Source organism: Magnolia sinica, chromosome 1 (genome assembly GCF_029962835.1).
Source record: "Magnolia sinica isolate HGM2019 chromosome 1, MsV1, whole genome shotgun sequence".
NCBI lineage: Eukaryota > Viridiplantae > Streptophyta > Magnoliopsida > Magnoliales > Magnoliaceae > Magnolia > Magnolia sinica.
Window position 1 is genome coordinate 20,653,723 of NC_080573.1, and position 13,119 is coordinate 20,666,841.

General features: G+C 38.6%; 1 protein-coding gene across 1 annotated transcript; it reads left to right on the plus strand.

Moving 5' to 3' along the window:
• Nucleotides 1-410: 410 nt before the first annotated feature.
• LOC131242590 (S-adenosyl-L-methionine:benzoic acid/salicylic acid carboxyl methyltransferase 2-like) lies at nt 411-11,391 on the plus strand. Its single transcript, XM_058241333.1, has 4 exons — nt 411-498; nt 1,742-2,146; nt 5,477-5,749; nt 10,916-11,391. Exons 1-4 carry the CDS (start codon nt 424-426, stop codon nt 11,276-11,278), a joined length of 1,116 nt encoding a protein of 371 aa, XP_058097316.1. The 5' UTR covers nt 411-423; the 3' UTR covers nt 11,279-11,391.
• Nucleotides 11,392-13,119: the final 1,728 nt, after the last annotated feature.

Genomic DNA, 13,119 nt, shown 5'->3' on the forward strand with positions numbered 1-13,119 from the left:
CCGTTTCATGTGGCGTGTCCCACCTGAGTTTTGTATCTTCCTGATTTTTGGATTTGCATACTATTGTGGTTTTGTGAAACTCATGGACCGATTGGATTTGTCACGGGAACATCCGTGGGCTCCAAATAGCTTCCGATCACAGGAACTTCACTTCCATTCCTTTTCCATACATTCCAAAAGAACTTTCAAAGCTGTTGCTTTTCATGTACATGTCTTTCACAAGACCACAGCCTCTAATTTGGACGGGACAGATGATGTGGATACCTTCTAGATGCATTAAAAAAAAATAAAAAATCATTTACACATTCCCTGCATCTCCTTTTGTCCACGTGCGCACGTGCCACAACCCATAGTTTTTTATGCCACTAAGTAGAATGCCTATATAAGCTGAAGCATGGCTCTTTACCCTTTCAAAGAGAAGCCATGGAAGTGCAGCAAGTTCTTCACATGAATGGTGGAGCTGGCGAGACCAGCTATGCCAATAACTCAACACTCCAGGTCTCTCTCTCTCTCTCTCTCTCTCTCTCTCTCTCTCTCTCTCTCTCAAACTACATGGTAGACGTGGACAGTCTACAGCATGGATCTAGGCCGTTCATACAGATAGATGAGAAGGGAAGCTCTATCTTACACGGCAATATGGTTGCATGTGTAGTGTGAGAGTAGGTTTGTTGTTTTTTTTTTTTGTTAGCTTGTTAGTACACTCCACTGTCAGTTCACTGTTAGCCACCCCCACCAGGGATCGATACCAAGACCTCAGTGTTGAAAAGAGGTATCTTCCGCTGTCTACCACTTGAGCTACAGACCAAGGTGTAGTGTGAGAGTAGTTAGGCCTGGGGCTGGGCCCTGGGTTGTTATTATACGTGGGTCCACTTATGAGCCTTTCTAATTACGGCTTCTCTTTATGCTATTTTAAAAAAATTGTAAATAAAGGCATCATACAAATAAATTTCTATAGTTTCTATTATCAAATTAATATAGTATTATAGCAGAGAAATCTTGACAACCTCTCTCACTGTATTACATGTATTACTACGTGTGTTTTAAGATTGGATAAGGTTGGCACGCTTTCCAAGAGTGAGCCAGGCCCAATAATTTAATTAATCGGGCTGGGTCCAGTTGTGTCTCAGAGCTCGTCAGACTATCTATTTCGTTTAAGTTATTAAGGGCATTTTTGTCAATATCATGCATGATGTGGGCACACCTAATAAACAGCCTTGATGTTGCAAAAAGATTGTGGCCTCTCAGGCTTTTGGGCTTGGCCTGCTTCAGGCCGGGCCTTGGTGGAGAGTAGGCTCAAGGGTTGGGCCCAGACCTAAAATTTTAAGCCCATTAAATGATTGAGCTGGGCTAGAGCTGTGTTTAAGAAGTTGTCAGCCTGGCTCGAACTCGGTCTAGCTCTTAATGTATACCACCATGTGATAATTGCATTAAAAAAAATCATATTTTGTTATGAACATATATTTTTTTGATATGGCATGTTAGATTGTTCAGATCATCAGTTCAAGGCACTCTGAGCAGCCTAAGCATTCAAAAAAAAAAAACTGGATATCTTTTTTAAGAACTCATTTGGGCTGTCCACTTAACAAGTCTCGTCAATCGGACAATCTGACCGTTGGATTGGGTCAGATATTGGTATGTGTGGCACATAAATAATGGGTCTGGTTTTATGATTGGATGGTCCACAACTCCAATATTTCAACTCATTTGCACTCACTTGATTATTTCTCTTGTGTTTTTATAGGAAAAAGCCATATCCAAGGTCAAAACTATAGTAGAAAAAAGAATAATAGACCTCTACTGCACCACCTTCCCAAAGAGCTTGGGCATTGTAGACATGGGCTGTTCATCAGGGCCCAACACATTCCTTACCATCTCTAATATTATCGATGCAGTGGACAAGAAACGACGTCATCTCGGCCGTTCATCGCCCGAGTTCCAGGTGTTCTTAAATGACCTTCCAGGGAATGACTTCAACAACATTTTCAAGTCCTTGGCAGGCTTCTATGAGAAACTCAAACAAAACAATGGGCCTGATTTTGGGCCATGTTTCATTGCCGGAGTGCCCGGTTCTTTTTATGGCAGGCTCTTTCCGACAGAGAGTCTGGACTTTGTTCACTCTTCTTATAGTCTACATTGGCTCTCTCAGGTGAGAATCTTCATTCATAACAGGCTTCCAATGACTGCACCCAAGAGGCCCGCTTGGGCGGTACCGGTTCGACGATGAGGTTAAGGTGGTATCCCATAAATTGGGGTCCACGCAATGTATTTTCACCATCCAATCCGTCTATCAGATGTGTTACCCTTGGAATCCCTAAATTCCTAAAAATTAGTCCGATCCAAATTAAATGTGGGCCACACAAAAAGGGAACCAGTTATGAGAGAGCTGTCATGCTAAAAAAAGAGCGTAAATCTCTTGGCATGACTCTTCATCTGGACTGGATGAAGGGTCTGAACATCCTTGATTATATATACACAATTAATGATGATCCCTCACGATAATCAACGGTTGATGTTCCATCTCAACACATTCCTTGTGTTGTGGCCCATATAAATTTTGTTTTACTTATATTGCAGTTTTCTGAAGTGATGCATCTTATGAACGGGTTGAATTATGTAATTTTGGTGGTCCCAATATCAAGCAAGGCTTTTGTGAGTCCCATGATGTATTGGTTTTATCCAAACCGTCCATTCATTTTTTTCAACCATTTTAAGGTATGAGCCAAAAATACATAGATCCAAAGCTCAAGTTTGCCGCATCACAAGATGCAATGGCAATGACAGCCACCACACAAACCTTCTTAAGTGTTTATTTGCCATCCTGCCCGTTTAAAATGTCATATAGACATGGATGAAGGGAAAATTCAAATATCAGCTTCATCGACTCTTAATGAAATTTTAACCGTGGGCATTCAATCCAGAATGTGTTGTCCACTTAAGTCTTGAATCTGCCTCATTTTTGTGGTCATATAAAAAAATGATCTTGTAGAATGGATGGACGGTTGGATAAAACCCATACATTAAGGTGGGATTCATTGAACCCTTCCTGGCAATTCCTGCCAAAATATTTGACATTTTAGTAAATAATGAAATAAAATGAAAATAATAATAATTACAAATACAGTAAAGTAATTCAAGTACAGTTGAAATATATAATAAATGATGGGCTTTTCATTCGACACATGGAAAACGACTTCATGTTGCTGACGTGGGTGAAACCACTTCTTGTCACTGAGATACACCGTGATCGGGTTGCGTATTTAGTTACTCAGTATGCTTTGGGCCAACTGTGAATGAATGTGGTTTATCCACGCTGTCCATCTGCTTTTTCAGATCATTTTAGGAGTTTAATCTCAAATTAAAGAATGCCTAAATCTCAAATGGACCACACTACAGGAAACAGTGGATAATGATTTCCACCATTGAAACCTTTCTAAGGCCCACAGTGATGTTTATTTATTATCCAACCCGTTCATAAGATCACACAAACACGAATGAATGGGGAAAGCAAATACCATCTCATCCAAAACTTCTGTGGCTCTGATAGTTTTTCAAATGGAAAATGTTCAATTTGCACTATTTCTGGCGTGTTTCATTTTTTGTCTTTTTTATTTTTTTATTTTGTTATTTTTATTTTTTTTAACACATGCGCGCACACACACACACACGCTCACACTAGTGGAATTTCACCACCTATGGATATTCGAACCCTTGACCAGGTGTTTCATTTTTTGTCTTAACCTTAAAATTATATGGTAAAATGGATGGATGGATGGAGTTTATAAAATGTATAAATTACGGTGGACCCCACAGAGTCTACTCAGTGAGCAATCCGCTTACAGATACACCCCGCCATGTGTTCCTACTACGGCTGGCAGTAATTAAGTTCCTATGCTGGGAACCTAGGTGGGGCCTACTGAGATGTTTACGTGAAATCCACCTGTTAATCGGTCTTTTGAATTCATTTTAGAATAGGAGGGAAAAAAGAACCGGATCCAATGCTTAAGTGAACCGAAGACGTGAGAAATGAATGTCCAAAGTTGAAATATTCACAGGGCCACGGAAGTTTTGAATAATGCTAATATCTGTGTTTTCAGTTAATTTCAGCAGGAATGAAGTAATGGACCGTACAGACGGCACGTAAACGTCATTGTCAACTCCGTGGAGGTGAAAATTTCGTAACCATCTTTTCCTTTAACACGGCCTACTTGAATCTTGGATCCTGCTCACTTTCTATTTAATTTCCTTAAATGAGCTCACAGCACAGATGGACGGAATGAATTCCTTACAAACATCACTGTAGGCCCGACCTCAGTTTCCAGCGCAGGAACTAGGCGCAAAAGATCCGCGTTCGTTTGTAAGGGAGCCCAATCAATAATCAATACTCGGGACGCGGATTGGATACTGAAAGGTTGAGTAGCGAGAGTCGTTACTGAAGCCATGCCTCACTAAGCTACGTGGTCAGATCATGCAAAACATGCAACGTGACGGTCCCCACATAGCTTGGAAAGGACACTTCAGTAGCGACTCTCGCTACTCGAGCGGGCAACCGACGCCGATTGGGTACCAACGCATCTCTCTCTAGCTGGGAACGGACAGGGACCTGAGGGGTACCTTGTCTATTGGTTTTATCCACACCGTCCATCCATTTTTTCATATCATCTTAGGGCACCAGCCCAAAAATGAGGCAGATCCAAGGCTCAAATGAACCATACCACAGGAAGCAATGGTGATAATGGAACCCACCGTTGAAACCTTCCTAAGGCCTACCGTGATGGTTAAATCCTATCCTGTTCATAATGTCACATAGACCTGGATGAAAGGAAAACAAGAATATCAACTTGATCTGAAACTTCTATGGTCCCGAAAAAGTTTTCAACTGTTAGTGCTTAATCCTCATTTTTTTTATGGTAGTCTTAAAATGATACCGTAAAAATGGATGGATGGTATGGATTAAACCCAAACATCAGCGGTGGCCCCTTGGAGCTCCTGTTTGTTCCTAGCTATGGAGGGGCGGGGGTAGTACCCAATCCACGTCCGTGGGCTACAGCATGGGATGCCATCACCATTAAAATCGTACAATTTTCATGTGGGGTCCAACGTGGTGGTGTGTACATCTAATCCACTCATCCAACTTACCACATCAGGATAAATAGATTCTCCAAAAATCAGGACATTCCAATACTCATGTGGGCCACGCCAGATGAATTCAGAAGCTTTAATAATGATTTTACACTGTTCCCTATAGTGTGGTCCACCTAGGTCCTGGATTTGACTGATTTTTAAGATCCATGGTGGAAAAGTGATGAGATGGATGGTGCATTTTGTCCTACATAGCCATTAGTTAGTGTAAGTGGGCGTGCCTACACAAGTAAGGCTAACACAATTCTCTACACAGCCAATGGCCTAGGTCCAATAATTAAAGCCAACTGATGAACCGGCTGGCTCAGGCTAACCTTAAACCATCATGGCATGCCAGGTTCCTCCAGGACTAGAGAATGGACGGGGTGGCGTTTTAAACAAAGGGAACATCTACATGGCCAAGACCAGCCCTCCTGCTGTGTTTAAAGCTTACTTGGAGCAATTTGAGAGGGATTTCTTGCTGTTCCTAAGGTCGCGGTCTGAAGAAATGAGGGCTGGTGGATGTATGGTCCTGACACTCTTGGGCAGGAGAAGCCCAGATCCATCTAGTCGAGAATGTTGTTATCCTCTTGAATTACTGTCACAAGCACTCATGGAGATGGTCTCACAGGTAATACCTGATGCCATTGTGCTATCATGAAAGAGTAATACTACTGCAATCGCTCATACTTGATATATATATATATATATACACACACAATTTATGCTCTTATGCAATTCTGCACACATCTTCGATGAGATCTTCGATTGCATCAACACCACATTGAAGATTTGTCAATGGTATCGAACTCTTTCGATTTTGTCGAGTAATAACACCAAAACGTTACAGCAACCAACATGGATTTTCTGAATTTTTTCGATGGGGTCGAACATCTGTCGATGGAGTTGACATTTGCTTGATGGTATCGAGTAGTCTATCGATGATATCGACAAACCCCTGTTACTGATAGATTTAGGACATCAACAACACCCATTGCGGGTAACATAAAATTTTGAGGTGTCCACCATGATATATATGTGAGGTCACCTAAGATTTAGTAGGTAAGCCTGAAAATGATGCTGAATCAAAAACTCAAGTAAGCCACACCACAGGCAAATGTAGGAATAAAGATGTCCACTGTTGAAATCTTTTAAAGGCCTACATTGATGTTCATATGATATCCAACCCCGTGAAGGGAAAAACCAAATACATGCTTCATCAAATACTTCAGCAGGTTTTAGGAAGATTTTAATATTGTGAGTACCATCTTACTATTCCTTGCGGTGTAGCCCACTTGACTTTTGGATGGACCTGATTTTCGGGCTTACCTACTAAATTGGTTGTATTATGTGATGCATGGTTTTATATTTCACATGAACATCATGGTGGGCCCACGGAGATTTAGGTTGCCTGCTCACTGGGAGGAGAGTTTGGGGCGAGTCCATTTAACTACTGGCCCTAATTTTAGGCTTAAGCCCATCTTCTAATGTTTTTAGGCTTTAAAGGAAGTAGGCATGGCCTAGCCCATCATAGTAGTATATTGGGTTGTGTTCAAACTGGGGAAGGGCCTTGGGAGAAAAGGTAATGTTATCAATGAGTTGAGCTCAGGCCTAGCAAAATCAAATTTTTGAATAGCTTGGCCCAAGAACCTTATTCGACCATAACAAAACTAGGCTGGGCGGGGCCTACAAAAAAGGAAAATACTTGGGTACCTCAAGCTAGATACCTACCAGGGTTACTTTCACTTTAATGTTTATGAAATCCATGCTATTCATCACATACAACCTTTTTGGTCAAAGCCTAAAAAATCAGGATGATTAAACAATTAGGTGGGCCACTGATTGCTTGCCTCCAAGTGCAGAGGTTCATAAGTAATATCCTGTGAATACAAAGTCGATCCCACATGGAGATAATTTATGAGAATGAGAAAATCATATGCAAAACAAAGTAATAAAAACTAAATAGATGAAATGATTTTGAAAGTTTTGAAGATTTGAAATTCAATTGAATTAAAACAATACCAAAGCTTCAAAGTTTCACACATAAGTTAACGATCAATAAATTATGATGACTTTGATAACACAATTAGGATCTAAGCACTACGGTCAGCCTAATCGGAAAATAAAACAGTTTAAATATTTTAATAAATAATATAAAAGATTAGAGAATTATGAATTAACACCGTTAACATATATTCTCAAATGCCAATGATTTTAAGCATTCAATATCCATGAGATAATGAATCAAATAATGTAGTAGGTTGAGAACATCTCCCATCTAAGAAATCTAATTGATCCAGGTTAAGCCTATCCATCAATATGGATCTCACATGATGGAAACATATGGATATCACGTGAGGATCAAAAACCTAAACCTACATAATTGATAACATGCATATACCATTCATCTCATCATTAAAAACAATCAATCCACATAATTTATAAAATTATTAAACCAATGTGCTTCCTTTTTAACTTGGGCTAGAGGGAACTAGAAAAGTATAACTTAATTGTAAAATAAAAAAGCAACAAGAAAGCATGAAATAAATTAATAAAGATCTAAAAAGAACTTGTAAAGATATAAAAACCCTAGAAAAAACCTTAGATATTCCCCTTGAATGCTCTAATTGATCCTTAGGAATGTCCTGGGAAACCCTATTTATAAGTGAGGAACTCACTCCTTCAAATCGACTTGAAAAATTCATAAAACGCCTCAAATTTTCTCACTCCTCGTAGGCTCTGCGTAACAGCTTCGATGTATCGAAGGTCTTTCGATATGATCTTCGATGCATCTAAGTACTTTCAATGTAAATGAAAGTTGTCCAAAACTGTCCAGCAAGTTTAGCTTGAGAATAATGAAATTCACGATTGTACCTTCGATACATCTAAGTACCTTCGATGCATCTAAGTACCTTCAATATGATCGAAGTCTATTTTGATAGTTTTCTAGAACTATACTTTTCTGGTCTTGAAATTTATTTTCAGGACAATTTTCAGAATTCCTTTTTTTTTGTTAGCTTGTTAGTACACCCCATTGTCAGTTCACACTTCACTGTTAGCCACCCCCACTAGGGATCGATACCAAGACCTCAGTGTTGAAACGAGGTATCTTTCACTCAGTCTACCACTTGAGCTATGGATCAGGGTGTGATTCCTTTTCTTCATTTCAAATCATCGATTTTCTTCCTTCATCACTTGGTTTCCTTGGATCTTTGGCATGTGAATTCTTTAATCTTGGTCTCTTAAGATTCATTCCTTGCCTTGGTAATTCTTGAGCATTAAATCAATGCTTTTAACATTCTTTTCAATTCAAGCTCTTAGATTCATCTTGCAACACAAATATGTATAAAATATACTATTAAGCATTATCATGTTCATAAAACCAAAATATAAATGGAGGAAAATATGCAATATTAGATACTCAACAACCACCTAAAAAAAATTATACTTGTAACCTCTAAATTCATTACGTATGGTCTAGGTTTATTTTAGAATACTTTGATTTTTATTTTTTATTTTTATTTTTATTTTGTATTTCTTTTATGCTAACGGGACACACCAGGTGAATGGATTTATGGCATATAAACACCATAGTTAGTCCTACACAAAACTAATGGTGGGCTTTGCCTTCAATTGTTTCCCATGGTGTGGCCTACCTGAGCTTTGGATGATCATGATTTTTTAAGTTCAATTAGTGGAACAAGGCATCATAGTTGATGGAAGAGGTGGATCTCATGAAAGTTCCATCTCTTAGTCTACAAAAGTTACCTAGCATGTATGTTGGAGTTTTGCCATAAGGTATCATAATTAGTGTCCTTAAAACACTAATTTCTCATAAATAGATCTTATTTCAGCAAGGAGGGTACAACAAAGAAAGCCCCCAATTCATCTCCTTTCATTTCTATCATGCGTTCCACATACATGGGTCCACCTATATAGACAACTCTGGCATTTTTGGTCCAATTCCAAAGGCTGACACGTTTGGTTTTTAGTTCTCTTCTATCTATGATAGATCAGAAAGAGACTTAAAATTTTTTTTTTAAAAAAATAGTAAAATGAATATCATCGACAGTTTCTTAATAGCATTTATCAACTAAATCTCTATCATTGTTTTTTTTTTTCTAGAAGCTTGGATACATCTAAATGGAGATCCATAGGGCTTAATCTTATAAGGTCCAAACCTTTGAAAAGTTTTATTTTCCACCGTGTTTTGAAAAACCTGACAAAATACTTAACACAAGTTACCCAGGCGGAGCTCTTGGAAAACAATGCCTAGTCATAGTTTATTTATTTGGGAGGCTTACTTTTGACCAAAACATGGCTTGTGTCTTAAGGACTGTGTCCAAGAAATTGTGTGGTGTGGTGGTTGAATCAGCTGTTAAGCTGATTGAGCCATCTCTCTCTCTCATGGCTTAGCTATGGGATGTGGAGGATTGAGACAGGCTAATGTTACCGAGGGTTCACATGAAGAAAACATCTCGCAAGAAGAGATCTTTGACGGGAAGGAAAACTATATATTCTAGCCAACTAGAGAGATCCACCTGGTTGGCAAGGATAGTTTGCCCATTGGTTAGGGACCTCAGCTGCGGCCTACCTGTCTATCAATTTCACAAGCTTACTATAGGACAAGAGCCTAAAAATGAGACAGATCCAAAACCCAAGTGGGCCACATGACAAGAAATGGTGGAGATTAAACACCTACCATTAAAAACCTTCCTGAGGCCATAAAAGTTTTGAATCACACAAATATTTGTTTTTAGTTCATCCTACTGGGAATAACATTATAAATTATTTAGATGACATATATACGTCATAATAAGCTATGGGAAGGCTTCAATAGTGAGTGTTTCCATTCTCACTTTTTTTTTTGTTGTTTGTGTGTCACCCACCTGAGTTTTAGATGTGCCTCATTTTTGGGTTGTTGCCCTACTGTGAGTTTATGAAATTGATGAACGAAGTACATTTTTTATGGACATCATGCTGGACGTCTTCCTAAGACTCAAAGGGGAGTGGGGGTTTGTTAATAGTGTTTGTTATGGGAAGATCCGAGTCTTCTCAATTTTGAGATTCGACGCCCTTCAGATCCGACCGGAGACGCAAGAGTAAGTCTAGAATTGCAAAGACAACCAAAGGTAAAGACTCCTGGCTCGGCCCTAGTTACGCCTTTACTCTGAGGTTATCGGTTCAGATTAGTCTGAGGCCGAGGCAGTCGGTGTGAAGCTAAGACCGCTCAGACCGGGATCTACTTGTGGGATCTCAAACTGCCCCACTACTGTACGACTAGAGACGGTTATTCAATCACCCACGTCCGCATGACCACACGACGATTGGGCAGCCGAGTCTCCCGCGGGAGGCAGTGAATGCCCCGAAACGGGTCGAGTTATGCGGACACGCCCTTTCTGAGTGAGAGGGTATAAATAGTATCTCATAATGAGGAAACAGGTATGCAATATCTCGCACTCTCCCTCTACAAACGAACTTAGACCCAGATTCCCTTGAACTGACTTAGGCATCGGAGGGTCCCCTATCTAGACCAGGGTCTCCTTTGCTCACCGTGCTTGTGCAGGTTCAAGACAGTGAAGCGGCTCGGAGTTCAGTGATCTGAGCGGAGAGTCGTCCGAATTTAGTCAGCAATAGTGTTAATTGGAGATCTTTTAGAAATTAATAACTATGATTAGTTAGGTTTAACTAGACTTACATAAGACAGTTTCTCATTTAAACAAACATATGAACATCACAAATTATTGTTATTTAAGTATATGAGAATCATAATTAATCAATTTTCCTTTTAATTCAGGGAATCATCAAAGAAGCAGATGTGGATTCTTTCAATCTTCCTTATTACACACCTTCTGTTCAAGAACTGATTACGGTGATTGAAACTGATGGATCGTTCCATCTAGACCAACACGAAGTTATCGAATTAAATTGGGATCCTAATGACAATGACAATAATGAAGACTCTGTGTTCGATAAACTTACAACAGGAAGGAATGTGGCAAAGATCTCAAGAGCTGTGACAGAATCCATGCTTGCAAATCACTTTGGAGAGGTGATAATGGATGATTTGTTTAAGAAGTATGGAGAGAATGTGTCCGAGCACCTGACCAAGGAGAAGACCAAGTATGTTAATCTTGTAATTTCCATGACTAAGAAATGAATGGAGATGTGCATGTGATGCAGGGTTAAATAAATGAGTGGAGCTTGGTGCATTCCACCCAATTTGTAATGGCTTCTTTTTTAAGATTCAATAAGAAAGAAACTTTGGCTCAATGGTACACTGCACTACTGGATTTTTTAGATAGTTTACACTTCCCAGTGATGCAACAAAGTTCTATTTATTGTTTTTAGGATTCAATTGAGCCTACACTCTTACAAAATCCATACCAGATCTTAAAGCTAGAATAGTATCTATTACTAATTCATACTAGACTATCGTATCAAATTCACTTATAAAGGAATAAGGTAAAGTAAAATATAATCATTACATTTCACATTATAAAACTATTATTTTACAATAGTTTTTGGGTGAAATATATGATATAATTGTCATGCCCTGATATTCGATGTCCGAGTTGGCCAAACCCGACTTTGAATCCAAGCTATGATTTATATTTTAAATATTCACAACCATAATTTCATAAGAATTATATAATTAAAAATAAACCACACATTCATAAAATATATTAATACATTCAATATTGTTATAATGTTCTAGACTCTCTTTTGAGTTTCCACTACACACACACACACACACACACACACACACACACACACACAAACACACTCATTCATTTATTCACCGTATACAATTAGAGTAGAAGACTACAACTACACAACCCACTAAAATTTCATTCTGCTTCACTCGTTGATTAAACTCCATGCCCTATAAAATTATTTAAATTGGGGTGAGAATAACATCTCATTAGGATCATATTCTACCAACTTCTGAAAACCGTTAGATTTATAACGTTAACAAAATAGAGTTGAAATAAAGCAAAAAGAGAGTAATATCATGAATTGTAATGCAAGCGATGTATAAGATGCAATGCTTTTCATGAATCAAAATTTAAACGATTATCATGATCACTTTTCATAATCCCCTATCAATCCATCCTTTTATAAATGTCCAGCATAATGAACTTGTGCACGACATTTTAGGGCAAATTTAGAAAAAAGCACTGATGCTACGTTTTAGGGAATATAGGGCAAAGCATCGTGTTCATTTTAGGATGTTTAAGGCATAGTGCTAAGTATGTCATTTTAGGACAATCCCTGGGTACAACACTGTTCCTTTTTGGTCCCAAGGCAGAGCACCCGTGATTACATTTAAGGGAACCTAGGACAAAGCACTAAACACATCATTTTAGAGAACCCAAGGCAGTGCACCTATGATCTCAATCTCAATTCTAATAAATAAAAATCTAATGTAGTGAATCGACCAAAACAATTTCAGAGAATTTGTATAATTCACAATAAGGGAACCCGAGGCAGTGTACGAACCGAGATAATTTTAGGAAACCCGAAGTAGTTTACCTTTTACGGAATCTATAAGAGTGCACCAAGATAATTTTAAGAAATCCAAGGTAGCACGTCCGATCACAAATTTCAATTCAAATTCAATGCTCAAATGCACAGATATGAATGTGACTTCCAACATATCAAAGTCAAGACATAAACATGCAATTCTTAATAAAATATCATAAAACAAGATGAAATAAAAGAATGTTGGAATAATCTTTGAAATTTATAAAAATTCTGATTGACATTCAAATGGGGTCCTCAAGATCACAAAAATTGCACGCTCTTAACATAAATTGACATGCTAACCATATCTTTTCAATCGTCCATCTGACAACTGCCATGTGGATGGTCATAATTGCCAGAGAATTTTAAATATGGGATGATTAAAGTAATTTTTTTTTGAATAGGAAGGGCTAAAGGCCCAACACATAAAATCTAGGCCCACTAGGGTTGTCAATGAGCTGGCTAGCCTATTAA